This window comes from Anabas testudineus, chromosome 11 (assembly GCF_900324465.2).
Source record: "Anabas testudineus chromosome 11, fAnaTes1.2, whole genome shotgun sequence".
Classification (NCBI taxonomy): Eukaryota; Metazoa; Chordata; class Actinopteri; order Anabantiformes; family Anabantidae; genus Anabas; species Anabas testudineus.
Window position 1 is genome coordinate 4003263 of NC_046620.1, and position 18453 is coordinate 4021715.

The window sequence follows — 18453 nt, forward strand, 5'->3', positions numbered from 1 at the left end:
CAGATTAATAAACTGAGAGCACAGATTAATTAATTTAATTTTATAATTATTTTTTTTATACACTTTACATTTCTATAAATGTTGGTAAATTGACTGAAGTTCGGTATTTGCTGACGCGCAGGATCCAGGCAGCTGTGTTCAGACTTCACAGCTTTTACGCACGGATCCCTGAGGATTGTTGGTTCAATCTGAATTTAAAAATATTCAAAATAAATATGAATAAATTCAGATTATACCGCACTTTAATACAACATGACATAAAGATCCATCATAAACAAGTTACAGATGGCCACATAGATGACGTGGAGACATGGAGCCAAGTTATAAAGGCCACTGCTGTCATGGTTACCACGTGTTGGTAAATCGCTCCACGTCTCCAGACATTACAAGTTATAAGTTATAAAAGACCTTCGGTGATTTGTTTAGGATGGATCTGCATCTCGTGTTGTATAGAGGTATGATACCACCTAATTCTGTCTGCGCATGGAGCCATTTCTTACCATGTCACCGTGCGTAAAAACATCCTGAGAGATCTTACGGGTGGTGTCCACATCTGGACACAGCTGTCTTCCTTCTTCAGTTATCAGATTTCAGCTTCAGCATCATGTGAGTAATTATATTGTAGAATTGGATTATATTTAGACTAACAATTTGGGATGCAGTTTGAATTTAGTAATCAGTGCGCAATGAAATGCCCCCAAAGGCACCACCAGGGGTTCGTGTGTTCGTGTCTTCAAGCTTTAGAGCTAAAACAGTTTCTGTAAAAGTTCCTTAAGTGGCGACATTTAAAAACACGTTAGTTAAAACTTGGACACTAGGATGGTTAGAAGAGTCTCTACAGAATCTAAAGAGACCCTACAAATACAACTGACGGTTTTTAAACCTGACCGATTAATTTACTTTGAGAAACTGATGGTTACTTGTGGAGCAACAGAGAAATGAGAAGGACAGAGAGGCCGGAATCTAAAACGACACTGTATGTATGTATGTTCTGAACATTTCCATTATTTTCTTACACATTTAAAGTAAATCTTTTGAACAATAATAATATTAATCAGACTCTTCAGTTGATGTTTCCAGTAAAATTGGTCTGAAATAACATCAGACAGCAGAGGAATTAGAAGTAACCCATCCACTACATGTCTTTATTGTTACAGTATGTTGGGCCTGAGAGTATAGACAGAAAAATAACACACGCTCATCACAAAAAGGGTCACGAAGAAATCAAGACAAACATTTTGATTTGCACTAAGTGAACAAGTTACACTAAACAAGACTTGTTTAAGTGAAAATAATGAAGAAAAAAAAGTTATGGGTCCTTTTGTGAAAACGTGACATGTCCTATGGACATTAAATGTCTCAACTAGAGAATCTCACCAGTCAAGAACCTGTGAAAGTTATATACACATAAAAAATAAAAAATAAAAAACAAACAGGAAAATCACACTACACATCCGTGTATGTACAGACCTACTTGATTTACAAAGAAGCATGTGAATTTTAAATCGAGGCCCAGAGAATATACAAAAAGACCTTTTGGTTATTATTATTATGTTTTGGCACCACAGTCTGTGCCAAGCAGCACAATTTGTGAGTCGAAAGCAAAAGAAACAATTATACTGAACAAAGGTAATTAAAAAAAGAAAAAGTTATTAAGAACTCCAATCTACTTCCTGTTGGCACTGGCAGTCCCAATTACACAGTCGTTCACCTGTAAACAGAGCAAATGGAAAACGTTAAGCCAAAAATAAAATCAATGCTGTGTAACCTGTTTTCAGAGTTTCTTTATCCCAAACATCATCTACTTATTATAACCTCTAATGCTTTCAGTCATTTGTTGATCACTTGACATCAGGTTCCAATTAATTTTCCAATCAATATGAATACAATCATCTACTTCATGTCTCATCAGGGAAACATAAATATAAAGATGTCAAACTGACCTTGCTGGCAAACCTCAAGGAGTTGAGGGTTTCCCCGAAGCTGTCTGGCTCTGGGGCGATGTTCGCAAACATCAACCTGGGATGAAAGATAGAAATTCAATCAACATAAATAAAATCATATGGATCAAATTACTCAACGTTGTTATTTTACTACATCTAAACACTTTCACAGTTTAAGTACAGCAAAAGGGTGATAGTCAATATTTATCTGCCCTAATTTGAGGTTATCAGTGAAAATTAATCTGTCTTCTCTCACATTGAAATAAACTGATGTGAATCAAAGATGTGTTGATGAGAAACTCACGTTTTGCTGTTTCCTCCCAAGCAGCCCTGCAGAAGGTAGGTAAGCTTGGAGTTCCTGTAGGGAACGTAGCTCTCCTGCAACACAAGCAAGATCAGTGCTATTATTTATATACAGTACAGGTTCTGTATGTAAGGTTTCTCAGGCTCACGAGTTTCAGACTCTCTGAACTCAGCAGCATTGTTTTCATCCGCTCCAGCGTACAGACCTTGTTGGCCAAAGCAGCGATGACAATGCCCAGGTTGGACAGGGAGCCGTTAATGGCCGTCATCTCTTTGAAGCGCTCGCCCTGAGACTGACTCTTCACCATTCGCTCACTGCCAGCCAAGTCCACCAGACACAGAGTGGCTAGAAACACAGATTCATATAAACATATAAATACATTATAAACACAGGTTTAATAAAGTAAAATTAGATTCAACCACATACACACAACAGTTACACATCTCCTGTAACAGGTAAGAGACACAATAACATGAATGATGAGTCAGACCAGAGCTGCTCACAGAATCGACAAATTTAACAAAGAGGTTTGATTGTAAATACACAAGTGAGGCCACATTTCTGTTACTGGCATCATCAGTGGGATTGTACTCACACTTGCATTTGACATCTCTGCCAGCATTCACCCCCTCGATATCCAGCTGGAAGACTGAATGAGAGCGAGATGAGCGGTCGTTCTGGGCCGTCTGGGCTGTGGAGCGGTTCTGATTGGCCAGGGCAATCAGGCCGAGAACCTAGCAGGAGGATGGGATCACACAGATTTTTCACTTTAAAAAAATAACGGTGAACTGAGATGTCAATCACACTTATTGAGACATAAAATGAATTATTACTGAATTACTGCAGTATTTGAAACATACAAGTTAAGTTCCTGTCTGAACAGTCACGCAGCAGAGCTGCTGGATTCTGCTACCATACCTGATCCTCGTTGGTGACCTTCTCATACGTGAGGTTGGTGATCGTCACCTCGTTGTTGCTCGACTTTCGGATCTCATGCTCGGGCCTCTTGTTTGGCTTTCCAGTGTAGAGGAGATCTCGCAGGGTCTCGTTGTAAATTTCAACAAAGCTTGCTGTGAAGGTGAACTGAGAAGGGAAAATAAAAAGTAAAACAAATCAATCTATGACACCTCAAACACATCAAAAAGTAGCTTTGATTTCATTTTTGTGGCCACATTTAACTGTGGCAACAAATATTTTATATATTATATCATATTTTATACAAATATTAAAACTAAATTACCAACAATAATTAAGTGACTAACACAGCTGCTTGATAGTAACATAGCTAAAACACTGCAACCTGTAACTTTTAACATAAATAAAAATGTGAACAGATCCTTTAACAACTGTATTTAATTTCAACCCTGCTGCCGCCTCCTTCCCTGTAGGTGCTACTCAGTACACACTAACCTCCCAGCCTTGTGATCCCAATTTCTCTGCTGCTCTGAAAATCTGCTGCACAGCTCTGGGAATGACACCTCTGGCCTCGTCAAACTCCGCTCCCTCCATCGTGTACGTCTTTCCGCTTCCCGTCTGGCCGTAGGCGAAGCAGCAGACGTTGTAGCCGTCCAGTGCCGACTGCACCAGCAAGGAGATCTCCTCAAAGACCTGAAAACAACGTGACACAGTCCTTCTGAATTCCCTGTAACAAGTTGGTGTTTATCTGTGACGCCTCGAAGATAATGCGTAATTTATGTTTTTACCTCCTGCTGTGAAGCTTCAGGTCCAAACACTCGATCAAAGCTGAAGTTGTAATTCTTCTGAGTGTCTGCAGTTTTTCCTGTGTGAGACTGAAAAGCAGAGAACAGCTGAATTTAGACCTGGAGTTTATAGTTCACAGTCACTGCTTTGACTTTTTGTGATCACCTTCCAAAACTTTGTCACAGAGATCCAATATATTTAGACAGAAACACTGGATAATATTTACTACTGTAGCCTGCAGAAAACACAACGGCAGGATCCTCACCTCCTCTGTCTTAGCCAGTGTTATCATCTTGTTGTCACTGACTGGGAGCTGGATGTGCTTGCTCAGGCCTCCGTCCGCCAGGGGTCTCACTCTGCAAAAGACCCTGATATTACCCTGTATGAGAAAAGGGATGAACAAAACAAACAGAGAGACAAAAAAGTTTAACAGTTTTCCTGAGTATATTTAATATTAGTGGAAAGATAACTGGGCTGTAGAGTGGGTATAACTAATACACATGTAACTTGCCTTCAGCTCCTGGATGGTATTGTGGAGCCGCCTGCGCTCCATCTCTCCAGCGTGAAGCTCATCCTTCTGCTCAGCCACAGTGCCTTTGAGAGAGCGAACGTCTTCCTCTGTGTCTCTGAGGGTCGCCTGCAGTCGAGCCAGTGTTGATTCCTGCACCGACAGTTTCATCTGAAAGTGACAGAAAAAACCCCACACATCTTAAAATCTTGTCTCTTCCAATATTAACTGGTCATTTCTTGGTTGATAAATGCCAACTTGTCTGGTAGAATGAATAGCAATCCCGTATAAATCCACAGGTTTAGTATGGCGCTACCTCCATTAGATGAAGGTTTGCCAATTCTTATACCTGCTACCACTCAGCATTAGCTGCTGCACTGTAGCAGAGTTTTCACCTTGAGAGTTTGCAGCTCTGTCTCTTGGGTGTCTCGGAGAGTCTCCATCACCCTGTATTTGCCCTCTAAGTTGGAGAGCTCCCTTTGAACAGTGTTCCTATCACTTGTCACCTTCTCCAACTCATCCCGGACACCTGACAGAATCTGCAGCTCCACTTCGTATTTGCTGATGATCACAGAAAAGAAAGTTTAATGGACACTAAACAGATAATTTAGTAAACTGATAGCACAGTAAGACAGTAAAATGTAAAATTAATTTTCCCAGATGAAATGGTCCTTTCACCTGATCTTGCTCCTCTGCCTTTCAAGCTCCTTCTCCATTTCAACCACTCTACTTTGGCTCTGAGTCACCGAGCTTTTCAGAACCTCATTCTCCTGGTTGACAGATTTGACCTTGGTCTGGTATTTATTAATCTTCTCCTCCATGTCACAGACCCTGCCCTTCAGATCCCACGCCTGCCGTCGCGGAGGCCCACCTCCACCTGTCCACAACAGCAAATTTTGAGCATCAGTTTTTCCTTTCGGACACTGCAGAACAAACCTTTTATAGAATAATGAACTGCACAGCTTTTAACATTTGATGGATATGGTCATTCTAGTTTTTCTTTGCCATAAATGCAGCTATTAACACATTTGATTTCATCAAGTAGAAGATCCAAATGAGAATGGTTTTTCACCTGCTTTTGTGCCAGTGGATGCAACAGGTTGTTTCGCGTTGCCTCCCTTTGCTACAGTTGAAGCTAAAGATGGTTTCAGGACGCCTGAAGGAGCAAGAAAATAAGATCTATAACCTTTACAGTAATACCTTGTGCTTATAATAGAACCAAGGAATGTAATGTAATCTATTATTTTACTACTATATACACAAGATGTTATCCAGTACTATTCTGAATCCATAGTAAAGAGCATAATGCTCAAAACTGCATTACATAAGCTTTGATTTACAATAAATGATTAATCTATAACTTGAAACAGGTTTGTCTTACCTCTGGAAGGACCGACAGCCACAGTGGCAGCTCCTACACCTCGAGTTGACTTAGCTGTGACAGAATGAAACAGAAAAAGAGGTTTAGAAACCTCAAACAACAACAACAACAACAACAACAACACAAAAAAGTTACTCCAGCTTGAAGGGCACATCTGTAACTTACAAAGAGGTGCCCTGGTTGCTGCAGCAGGAGGCCGCCTGCCTCCGATGATCGTCGCTGCTGCCTGCGGTTTGCCAGGCTCAGGGTCCTTACGAGTCCTTTTCTGTAAACACAAAAACACCACAGACGTAAAGCAGCAGCAGTGAATCAACTTTTTGGCCTCCAAAAAAAATCTACAATAAAATAATCATCATGAGATGTTTATATGGTTTTTAAATCTTTCATATGGTCTCTCTAGATTGGTAGATGCAAAAGCACAACATACTGAGCAGTCATAGATTATAGTACATGTAGAGCAGCAGAATACAACTGACAGTAAGTGACAGAAACTAAGCAGATGAAATTAATAGAAACCTGAGCAGGTGCGAAGTCTTGGCCATTCTCAGAGCTGCTGGTGCTACTCGTAAGGACCCTTTTGCTTGACATAACTGGCAAGCGGGACATGATCTGTTGGGGCTGAACAGGTAAAACATGATCAGAACATAGTAACACGGGATAAACAGGAAAGTCTGCAGATTCATAGTTAATGTTTGTGATACAGTTATGTTTGCTTTGAGCATCAGTTTCACAGCTACACAAATAATCGTGCTTCCAAAACAAAGAAGGTCATTTAACAACATTTAATGCTGTTTATTTGAACCAGTCAGACAGCTGAACAACAGTTTTGATTCACAGATGTGCACGGACATGACTGACCATTTAAGCTTTAGCTAACTGCTCAATCACCAAGTTACAACTGGGTGAACGTTAACTAGAGTGATACCGATCACTCTTACCGATCGATAAACAATCATTCAGAGCCTCCACTGTGTTTAAACAGATAACTGAGCTAATGTTTGTTTTTATCGACTCATATACCGTTAGCTTCGACTGGATTAGTTACCGTTAGCCGTGTAGCTAAAACAGGCTAACGTTCATGTTGACACTAGCGATTCAGCATAAATGTATAGTTAGCTAAGTTAAATTATAACACTGATCGTATTCATATACATTCTGAGCAGCCTTTCTGCTACCCCTCGTTTAATTTGAGATGATTAAAGAGAGTTTATAACTTAATTACCTTAACTGAGGACGACCCTTAGCTTCAGATCTCTCCAACCTCCGTCTGCGGCCGTTTGAATTTCAAATTGAACTGTTTTGGTGGGCGCTTCGGACGAGCTGCTGCGATTGGTCGAGCCAGGGTAAACCCCGCCTACGTGTTTGGTACGTTTGTTGACACGTTCGGAGTGTGCCGCCCGGGCGGATCACATGCTGTTGGCAGTTAACTCCGTCCTGGAGGAGACACTTAACTACAATCCAGACTACAGAGGTGATAAATCGAACATTACGTTTCATTAGAGTTACGTCATTTACTTTATTTTACTTTATATTTAATTTAATAATTTTACTAATATATATAATTTAAATATTTAAATTAAATTATAATTTAAATATTTAAATTATATATTTTTTAAATCTATCCTCTTTTACTTTACCTATTTTTTCCCTTTGAATTGACCCTAATATAATCGTGCTTCCTTTTTTTGTTTGACATTTTCTACATGCTGAGTCTGTGGTTTATACTTAATTTATATACTAATTAAAGCAGTTAATTAAGTTAAGTTAATATCTATATTCAGCTAAGCTCAGATCAACCAAACTCAAACTGTTATAGCTATAAGTCACTTAAATTCTCTGACCTCTTTTGCTTTACATTTTCTTAGATTAACTACTGAGCGTCAGGTTTAATCAAATCAGTAAAAACAGACAAAGACAAATTCAACCTGGATTTTGATAAAACAAATCGTGGCGTTTGTTCATCATAAACTGTTTTCAAACTTTATTCTCCATAAGGGAAGAAACAGTCTGTTCAGATGAGCAAGAGGTGTAACTGTGCATACAGTATGCAAGAGTGTAGCATAGGAGGGCAGTTAATAACCATATTATTATCAGGAGCATTGGTAATAACATTAATAAGAATATTGAGAATGTGTTATTTTTCATAAAAAGACAATGAAATACAAGGAGTATACATGACGACAGCCAACTGTGCAGGCTGCTTGAACATTTTGAATGGGTAGAGATCACTTGTGCACAAAAAACATGGCAGCGGTGTCCTAGGTCACATCTGTCACAACCTCGTTTAATTAAGATCTACTCCGATCATTAGTAGAAATCTTTATGAAGGAATAATGTTAAAAATCGCAGAAGTTCTCATTCACAGTGTCACAGCGTTCTTGTCTAATTAAGCACAACAACAGGCCCTGTTAATGATTCCTGCACGTTATACAGTCGCCTTGTCTGACAAATTTCAGGCTGTATCATGATTACAATGAATATCACCAGATATTATGGAGAAGTGCAGGAGACAAGACATGTTTTTCATACTTTAACAAACTTTTGGTAAAATTCCCAATCATTTCAGGACTGGAATTAAAAATCTTTGTTGAGCACGGAGTTCAGGGTAAAAGTGACCTGGGACACAGCCAATGATTTGGTACTTGATAATTTGAGTTCTTTTAGTTTCCATATATGCTTTACACATGACATACTTCCCTTTTACAGATGAAAACGTCTTTTCTACCTATTTTATGTACAGCATACTGCAATACAATAATGCCTCAGATTGATAATAATGTGGATAGCATTTGCAATACAGTTATAACGAAAGTAGTAATAATATGTATGAAAAGTTCTTTAAAAAAAGATTGATAACAGTACCTGTCAGCCATATTTATCACACAATCATTATTTCCACAACAACCATCCTGACAATGATGAGCTGGGTTGTCTGTACTCACTGGAAGATAGTAAGCTGTCTTATCAACGAATAGTAACAAACAAAATGGGACAAAACACTCTGTTAGGCCTTTTCTCTCTGCTCTTTTCACATTCATGCACTCACTTTGCTTCCTCTCGAGTTTGTTCACTCGTTCATCTATTGGTAGAAAAATACATACATATGATATATAAAAAAAAGTACAATGATGACAAACATAGGCATGAAGTACAAGCTTCATCAAGTGCTTTCTTTATGACCCCTCCCACCCCACGACCACCATCTTTCCTCTTGTGTTTCCATCCCGCTCTGCTGCAGATTCCTCACATTTAGTGCATCCTTGAACCGTTCCGTCCCTTTTGTTCAACGCTTTAGGCTCTGACAGAGAAATTGATCCTCAATTCCTTGCGGTCTGAGGGGAAGTGGGTGTAAATAAGGACATGACAATCTTCTGAAATGAACACTTTGAGATTCAGCCGCAGACTTCAGCCAAATCTCACATTACACCACATCCCTTTCTTCCTGCTGCTCCTCTTCCTTTGTGGTATTTTCTCAGGCTACAATTCAGCCTTTTCAAGCACCTTGACAGTGCCATTCATTCACATCCATTCACATGTATTTATTTAGTTCTTCCTCACTTTCATTGCTATGGTGTTGCAGTCGCTGTTATGAACTCTGCAGTCTTTCATCCCTGGTAAATGTCTTATTTCTTTCCCTTGTTTTGGCTTGAACTACAGAGTGAAGAATGCTCAGATTAATGTGATCTGATTGTTTTAAAAACCTACACCATTCTCTGGACCACAAATGTGCAGAGAATGGCGTATTTTAAAATTTATTTTACAGATATTTTACACTGTCATCCTCTGACGATGCCTATTGCAAACAATGCAATAAAAAATGACAAGTGAACCTCTTCAATCAAGATTCTCAAAGCAGCACTGCTGGTTCAGGATCTGTGTATTAAATGTGTGTTACAAACTAAATCGTACACTGGTCCACAGACTGATTATTGATTAAAGGGTAAAGATGCTTTTGAGAATTTTAGGAGTGGATTTACCAACTCATGCATCATGCCATAAAAATTTAAACTGATCCCCATGATATTCCGGTACAGTGTTATATCAGTGCCCTAAACTAGTATTTCTATTCAGAGACACTTGGCACAGGGGAGATTGGGATTCCAGATGGGCATTGTAAAATATCTGTTTTCTAACAAGTAATTTAATGTTGTACTCAGCATTAAAGCTTCTTTGGACAAAGGCAAATGGCAACAGGTAAATTTAATTGAAATGATTCAACAACCTCTTTAAAAGTTAATGCCAATCAACAGAAAAGTGAACCTAAATTATTTCTATTAGTGTCTTGTTATGTTTTCAGTTTCAATCAATGGCCAAAAGACTTTTCACCCTATCAACCACTTAACCATTTTCTGTTAAGCAGACTCTGATACTGAGTACAGTTAAATGACTTGTTCATATGGACCTTTTTACACTGCAGACAAGATTAGTAATTCCTTGCAGAGTGGGAAGACGCAGCCTATGAGTTCATATGCTCCACCTGAATGGCTGATGTGGAGACAGTGAGGCAGAGGTCTTTGTGGGCCACTGGCAGGTCTGCCACAGTGACTGGTTTGTACTGGATCTCGCTTGCTGACACTGTTTTGTACTGGTGCAGGTCAAACGGACATGGAACGACAGCGTCTGTGGGTTGCTGAGGTGGCTGGTAGCTGCCTGGGGGTCCAGCGTTAGGGTTCTGGTTGGTATTGTTTGGGTTGTTCTGAAGATGGCCCGCTCTGCCCGCACCTCTACCTCGGCCACGGCCACGACCCCTGCCCCCTCCTCCGCCTGGCGTAAGGCCCTGGGCCTGCTGAGCAGCTACTGTTGCTGCCACTGTTAGTGGATCTGGATTGTGCTTCCTCATGTGTTTCATTAAATATGTCTCCTGGAGTTGGAGAAAAAAATAATGAGAATCTGCTCAATAAAAAATTGAATCAAAGTTTTATTTAACATAAATATAGAGATAGTGTATGTAAGTAAGTAGTAAGGAATTCAGAAATGTACTGAACAGTTATATACTATATGGACTATAATGGACTTTATTACCCGCAGAAACAACAAATACAACTACATCCATTCTCCAAGCCTGTAATTCCTGTCAGTTTCCTTTCACATAGTATAATCGGTCTGTGCATTACGCGAATACAATGTCTGATGTTGGTTTGACAAATCAGAGCTTACCGATGTATAGGATCGGTTACACAGGCCACAGGAGAAGAGCTTGGCATGTTTGACGGTGTGTGTGGACAGGTGCACCTCCAGGCTGGCAGCATCTGTGTAACCACGGTTGCAGTTGTGACATTTGAACGGTTTGTCTTTGTTGTGCTGCCGACGGTGAGACTGTAGAGAGAGGACAGGAGATTGAGAAAAAATGATGAATATTTAACCTAACCTTGGGACACACAAAAAAAATCCATTCTGACAGTTTACATTCGTGGTGCAGGCATTTAGCCAAGGGAAAAGAAAACCTGTGAGCAGCAAAGTGCATCTTCTAGAACCTGTGAATTAATTTACCTGTAGATTTGACAACTGAGTGAAAGCCTTTTCACAGCCGGGATGGTTACACTTATATGGTCGGTCACCAGTGTGAATCCTAAAAGAAAATCAGTTAAATACCATCAGTTAGTTAACTCTCTATTAACTGCATTTTCAATGTACTTGGCATAAAGACATTAACAGTGACAGTATGAGGAAAAGTAAACATGGCATACATAAACAATCTATCGTATTAAGCCATCGGATGCAGAAAATTACCATAAGCCAGAACATGGTTGTAGCTGACAGGTAATCTGTTGTTCAGTAAATTTTGAACTAAATTAAAACTGACAACATCATGTGCAAACCGATATGAATTATTTATAACATATCATAATAAAACAGCATGACTGCCACATCTGAGAAATGCTATAAACACAAAAAACTCACAACTCCATAATTCTCCACACACCTGCTCCCATACAGCCACACATAAAAACGCACTTGGCCATTCACACCCGCCCAGCCCAGCCCAGTACCGTGTGTGCTGCTGTAGGTGACTGAGCTGCCTGAATGTTTTCTGGCAGTAGGAGCAGGTGTAGGGCTTGGCCCCGGTATGGATGCGGATGTGCTGGGACAGGTAGCTGGAGTTGGCAAACGACTTGGAGCAGTGGGGACACTTGTGGGGCTTGGCCTCCGTGTGGTTTCTAACACGGGAAACCGGGATGGGAGGGTTGAGAGAGAGAAACAGAGAGAGAAACAGCGAGAGATTTTTAAGCTACAGCATGACCAAACTTCATTATGAACTGTAGACCAAATCATGCGCTGAGGTTAACAGGCTCTGTGATCAGTCATGTTGATCATAGATCATTAAGTTTGACAGTGTGCTCTTTGTGCTGTGTCTGAGTTGTGAAAACACAGAACAAAAACATACAGCAAGCACAGTCACGCTTTTCTCTTTCTCTCTCTCTTTCTCTCTCGCAGTCTCTCTCCATTTCGTGTGCCCTGCTTTGAGTGGAGTGTGAGTGAGTCTATGAATGTCTGGCACTGCTGCGGTCAAACTGAAAAGTAAATTCAAGATGAGTGGCAGGCCAGTGAAGTGTATCATCCTGTTTAAAATTAATGGTCTGACGCTCACAAAGAAAACAAGTTAACAAGGGAAATGAAAACTAGAAGGTGAATGAATAGAAGGTCAAACTAAATTAAAACATTTATCAGAGTTGTGATGGCATGAACTGAGAAAAGGTGATTTTATCTCTAGACTGTCAAATATAGATGTATGTAATTGATGGAAAACCCTTCTCTGTGTCAGATCAGCAGCTTTTTGCTTTTTTTTAATAAAGGTGTGTAAAACATGCAGGCTGACTCAGTACAGTAAAGAGGGGAAAGACAATAAGAAGGTAACTACCAAACACAGTTAGTATGTGGAGTGTACATACATGTGGAATTTGAAAAAAGAGACTGGCTTTGCAGCTGGCACTAACTGAACTTTTGCCATTTGTGAATATAACCAGTGCTACAGTGTGGTTTTGTTGTCACTGCTTTTTTTGCCAAAAGTAGAATTTTATTTATTTTAACATAAATAAGTAAGTAGCTCAAATGACAATCACCAGAAGGCGAGACTAAAGAGGGGATGGTTGAAGCATAAGCATGAAAGCAGATGCAGATCTAAGGAAAACAGCAAAAACTAACATAAGTTGAAATGCATGCAGGAACAAAGCGAGCTTATGATGGTATCTACAACAGGATGAGAAAGTAAACACCAACCTGGTAGTTAAAGGTATACTGTGGTAACTGGTACTGTAAGTTGACCAAAGTGACTCACAGAATACATAAGAGCATGCATCCACCTGTCTCTGATTTATTCTAAGAATACTTTAGTTTGTAAATCATAAAAGCCTCTGTTAAATTTAATGCTTCCTGTTCTTTCAATGAATCAGTTACCAGATATTAACTTGTCTGTATTCATATATGCACAAAAATAGGAGACGCAGAACTAAAGTTTACTTTAGGTGTGGTGCTATGTTGCAGTTTCAAACGTGCTATTGAGATTGTGCAAAAAGAGCTTTACACTGTCAAGTCTTCCAAAAGACCCCAACACAGGCCCACCTCACCAACCCCTCCTTCGACCATCCGTCACCACAAACACACACACACAAGCAAGCAAACACGAAGAACCTCACAAACCACTCAGTCCAGTACCGTGTGTGCTGCTGTAGATGACTGAGCTGCCTGAATGTTTTCTGGCAGTAAGTGCAGGTGTAGGGCTTGGCCCCGCTGTGAATGCGGATGTGCTGGGACAGGTAGCTGGAGTTGGCAAACGACTTGGAGCAGTGGGGGCACTTATGGGGCTTGGCCTCCGTGTGGGACTTGGCGTGGATCTGCATGTCTGACTTGCTGAAGAATGTCACTGCACACATCCGGCACCTTAAAAAGTGAGAGAAGAAAGCCTTTATGGCCCACAAGGCAGTCGGGCAAATATTATGTAGACTTATAAATAAATGCTTTCATTTAGTGTCTGTATTAGCAGTAACTCTAATGCAACAGACAATAATTATAATTAATCTTAACATCTACTACCTGTAGGTTTTAGGGCCATCTTTGTTTGGATGATCATCCTCATCATTTGACAGGTCATATGGGTCAGCAGTATGGTGCTGTAACACAGTAACAACATAAAGGAACAAACAATGAAATTCATGTTGTATAGAAAATCACTAACTCATAGAACAGATGTATAACAAACTATAAGCAAAAGAAAGAAAGACTATAAGAGACCCTCACCTGTCCACCAGCAGCAAGGTGGGCCAATATTAATGCATCACTTCCTGGAGGGAGGACCCCTGCCACTCTGCTCATCATCTGTTTGCTCTTCCTGCCTCGTTTTGATGGTGTTGGCATGACAACTGCAGGGGGAACAGAAATATCCTCCTTCTTGTCTGAAAACAATAAAAAAAAAAAGACAAACACAACAAAGATGGGAAAGAAGGAAAAAGTTGGTGAGCGGTGGGTGAAGACAGACACAGATCCCACAATCACCTACATGAGTTGTTGTGCAGAAAAGGGATGTCTTGCTCAGGGGCATTACCACATCTTACAAAAGAGATATACACAAGTGTGTGTAAAATTGCATGCGCATGGATGTAACAACACAAAAATGAAGGCAAAATTATGTTTGGAAATCAAAATGAGATTTGGCCTCAGGACAAAAATGCTTTAATTCGGAATACTGTGAAATTATTAATTCAAACTAATAACAAATTATCTTGTGAAGTTTGTGTTTTGGAGCCCTGGGGTGAAATTCAGAGTTTCACCAGCTTGACCAGACATAATGGTACGTCTGTTCACTCTAGTAGTGTTAGTTGTGTGTGTTTTTTGCATTAATCTTTGCAGTACTCATTTTAGCACAATGCAGTTGTTGTTGAAATAATGTTGAAAAGACTGAAATGATGGTGCACTGTGCCCGTGTTTTACCTGCATTTGAGGGGTGCAATGCAGACACTATCATGGTGGTGGCAGTGGGAGGCCCAGTTACAAATGACTGTGTGGAGGCAGTGGGGAGCAGTGTGCCTTGAGGGGTGGTGATCACTAACCCAGCTAAAGGGAAAAGAAAAACTGTCATCTGGCTGTCCAGTTGTTCAAAACAAACACATCACATTTATTGTCTTTATTATCTTATCTTGTTTGGCTACCTTTTCTAGCAACAATCAGTTCTAGAACAACCTTCATTTCTAACACTACCAACAAAATACTGTGTTTAAAGTTAAAGATGGAGTCAAAGCTGCAACACAACTCACTTGTTGTTTAGCTAAAATGTTTTACAATTCAATCAACAATCCAAACAGATCAAAATTAGTAGCAGCTGCAGTTGAATATTTAGAGTGTTCCTGACTCTCATGTCCTCATCTTAAAGTGATACTAACAAACAAATATAATAAGACAACTGAGAAATGACAAATGGAGTGGGGAGGATGTCATGATTCATTCAGAGGAAACACAGAGCAGCCCACTCACCTGCAGTCATGATACCCGTAGAAGGAACAGGCACAACGGTGACGTTCTGGGAGGTGTGGGACTGATGCAGGTGTCCACCGACTGTGCTTAAAGGTAAGCTGCTGCCACCACCAGCAGTGCCTCCACCTCCTTCCTGTTTGGGGACCACCCTCACCCCAGCTCCTGCGTCCACTGAGCCGGGGATGGCAAGCACAGCCGTGGGGTAGTGAGGACCGGAGGTGGAAGACGCAGAGGAGTGAGAGAAGGAGGGTGCATTGGCCTTCTCTGGACCTAGCTGCTCCTTTGCCTTGTTCAGGAACATGGCGTTCTCGATCTAGATAGGGATGAGTTCAGGGGTGGATTTGTAGTAAGAGGAAGGAAGGGCAGCATGGAGAGTGTGCAGAATGGGTTAGGGTAACATGAGATTTGAAGAAGAGCACAAGGTGAGGATAAGGTGATAATGGACAATTAGAGAAGGGAAGGATGATAAAGGATGAAATGCATGAGGGAAAAGGCCACAAGGGACATTGGGAAAATGGATGAGGGGTTGAGGAAAAGAGTGGATTATTAAAAGCAATAGAGGTGATGGACAGATGTATGAAGAAAGAAGGTAGTAGCAAAAGACAAATTAAAAAGGACACAAAAGAGGGAAAGATGATGATGGATAGGATTGACAGGAGGAAACAGAGGAGAGAAAGACAACGGGAGAGAAGAGAGAATGAAGGCATGGTGAGATGCCAAAAAGTAAATGAAAAAGGAGGGTTGAATGAGAGAGGAGAGGGACAGGAGTGATCATGTAATCGATTCACGTCACGTTGTTAAGATATTCAAATTACTTCAACAACTTGTGAGGTTAATCCAGCGTCATCAAACAACCGAGAATTAATTGGACAAATTATTGTGTATTATGTCATTTTTTAAGTATTTCCACAAAGAGTCAATGTGATAATGAATGTCGGGTATCTTTTGCCATAACATTTACTAATAAACCATGTGTATTTCAAGACAGTTTCAACAATAAGGTTGTCTCTACCTGCCCTTGTACAGTGGGGACGGGAGACCAAAAGTATGATGAGTTGAAATGGGAATCGTCCATTATTTCTGTAATTAAAAAGCAACACACTTAGAAAACACCTGTCCTCCTCCTCATTGGCCTCTGTGTTACTATGATCTTGTTTTTTGTAATTTTCATGTGAAACAAAACCATGCTTAGCTGCGTTTTAAACATCTTTATTTGTTTCCTTTCCTTGTATCCTCTTCTTTTTTGGTTGACAAACTGAATGTGTCATGTTTCAATATTAATGTGGAGTAATAAAACTAGAAGATGTGACATTGCTGGTGCAAAATCTGGGGGGAATTTTGTGCCTATAGGGTTGTTTTGCACTAATATTTGATCATATTTACGTAGAAGAGGATGTGAAAGGAAGCAGCCAAAGATGTTCTATCCCGGAAGGGATGGACATTTTAAAATCTTAGGAGGATGGGAGAGACAACAGCTGAGAAAACACTGATAACCAATTTTTGAAGATTTTTATGTTTAGTAACACAGTCCACGCAATTCCTCACTGGTCTCCTACACACTATGTGTTGCTGTTAACACAGTCTCAAAGCGGCTGCTTTATCAGAATCATGTCAATGTGTCTAGTTTTGGAAAACAATCCAGTGTTATCAGTCAGCAAACTATTAACTATTTGTTGCCTGTAAAATTGAGAGGCATGTTTTCCCAAACTAGGTGCTAGTAGGCTATTAGTTGAGCATGACATTTCTAAGAGTGCAGAGTTTGTTGCTAACACTCACTGTTTAATAGACTACTGTCTAAATTTTATCATCAAACCTCCGATCTTCTGTTCTCTGATTATCTCCAACTGATACACGAGAAACATGTTTGCTGCAGCAAAAACAAGGAAGTTTGACAGTTTCACTGTTTCATATTGGCATGCATGTGCACTTTTATTTTTCATTTTCTTTGCTAATGTTAAAAACCAGTCCTAAAAAGCAGTTTGGGGGTTTATGCATGTGAAGACTGTGAGTGCCATGCATAGCTCTATTGCACACATAGCAAGAAAAGCATGCATGTAAATACATGTTAGTAAAGCTCAACTGACATTTAATGCAAGTGGTAACTGTTGGGCCCATGAAAAATAAACGCAAAGTATTACACTGTTAAAATGAACTGTGCTCATTATATATTTCATGCAAATCACTTGCAATGCAAAACTCTAAACATGTTTTTATATTTTTCATGAGCCACCTTTCCCCTCTGCAGCTGCACAGCCTATAAATAATGTGGCAAGCAACTAAGGATAATTAATTAAATCCCCAAAGGCTGTAGCCAAAAGAGGTTATTAGTGTAATAAAAGTCAATGTCTCAGTGCTGTGAGAGCCATTTTTTGTCGAGGGGCACAAGCTGGCTCCAAAACTGTAACCCTGCTAGCTGCGGGCTAACGTTAACTAGCAGTGATTGGTGAAATTCTGTAAATACGAACTTGCCATAAATCATTTAAACTATGGATCACCGTGCAAAGCACTCAGCCTAGATGTAACTCTGCACCTCAACAGCTGCCAAGAGCTTTACGAGGTATCTGGGTTATAAACAAGCATGGCTAGCGTTAGCTGGTTAACGCAACAAGACCGGGGGGAGCTAGCTAACGTGCCTCCATTAATTTTCTCCTTTTGTTCGCTGGCTTTGCTCTAGCTACACGGAGGCCCGTGTGTTCCTGTGATTGTGTGTAAACACACGCCGCCTGGCTCCCTACGCCTCCATTCCTCACTCCCTGCTCATCTCGCTCGGAGAAAATAAAAAAAGAGAAAAAAAAAAGTCTCGAATAAAAAAAAAACGAAGACAGAAAAAAAAAAGCGTCGACGCCGTTCGACTGGGAGACGCAGCTTCATGCAGACTTCCGGCGGTCGGGACGACGGCGCTGTGAGACACACTGGAAAAAACAGTTAATTAACACCCGACTAATCACTCCTGCGTTAATTACCGGTGAGTCCGAGGCCCCGTCCACCCCCCCGGAGCTTCCTCGGGTCGGGACAGTCGGGAAACTTTGTCCTAATCCGCCCTCAAACCGCTCTTCGGCCTTTTATTCTTCGGTTTTTTCCTTTTTTCCCTCCAGCTCCGCTCGACAGCGTCAAGACAGCGTCAGGTGCGCGGCGCCGCTTCCGGCCGCAC

The 18453-nt window shown here is 40.5% G+C and overlaps 2 protein-coding genes across 5 annotated transcripts; both read right to left on the reverse strand.

The window, feature by feature from the left end:
• Positions 1 to 1117: 1117 nt before the first annotated feature.
• kifc1 (kinesin family member C1) lies at positions 1118 to 7169 on the reverse strand. Its single transcript, XM_026346626.1, has 17 exons — positions 7060 to 7169; positions 6354 to 6455; positions 6003 to 6102; positions 5838 to 5891; positions 5529 to 5612; positions 5135 to 5333; positions 4852 to 5017; positions 4460 to 4627; positions 4214 to 4327; positions 3951 to 4037; positions 3658 to 3855; positions 3166 to 3330; positions 2843 to 2981; positions 2453 to 2592; positions 2248 to 2321; positions 1944 to 2019; positions 1118 to 1711 (listed from the first exon to the last, which is right to left on the reverse strand). The coding sequence occupies exons 2-17, from the start codon at positions 6441 to 6443 to the stop codon at positions 1667 to 1669; spliced, it is 1899 nt and encodes a 632-aa protein (XP_026202411.1). The 5' UTR covers positions 6444 to 6455; positions 7060 to 7169; the 3' UTR covers positions 1118 to 1666.
• Positions 7170 to 7803: 634 nt separating this feature from the next.
• Positions 7804 to 18453, reverse strand: znf384a (zinc finger protein 384 a). 4 transcript variants are annotated; one of them, XM_026348558.1, is made up of 11 exons: positions 18266 to 18453; positions 16315 to 16382; positions 15303 to 15615; positions 14763 to 14885; positions 14073 to 14227; positions 13869 to 13945; positions 13614 to 13715; positions 11828 to 11950; positions 11328 to 11406; positions 10995 to 11153; positions 7804 to 10698 (listed from the first exon to the last, which is right to left on the reverse strand). In XM_026348558.1, exons 2-11 carry the CDS (start codon positions 16375 to 16377, stop codon positions 10294 to 10296), a joined length of 1599 nt encoding a protein of 532 aa, XP_026204343.1. In that variant the 5' UTR covers positions 16378 to 16382; positions 18266 to 18453; the 3' UTR covers positions 7804 to 10293. The 4 variants fall into 4 exon arrangements, with proteins under 4 accessions (XP_026204343.1, XP_026204341.1, XP_026204342.1 ...); XM_026348556.1 differs by having other exon boundaries at positions 11828 to 11995; positions 13491 to 13715; XM_026348557.2 differs by lacking the exon at positions 16315 to 16382 and having other exon boundaries at positions 11828 to 11995; positions 13491 to 13715; positions 18266 to 18452.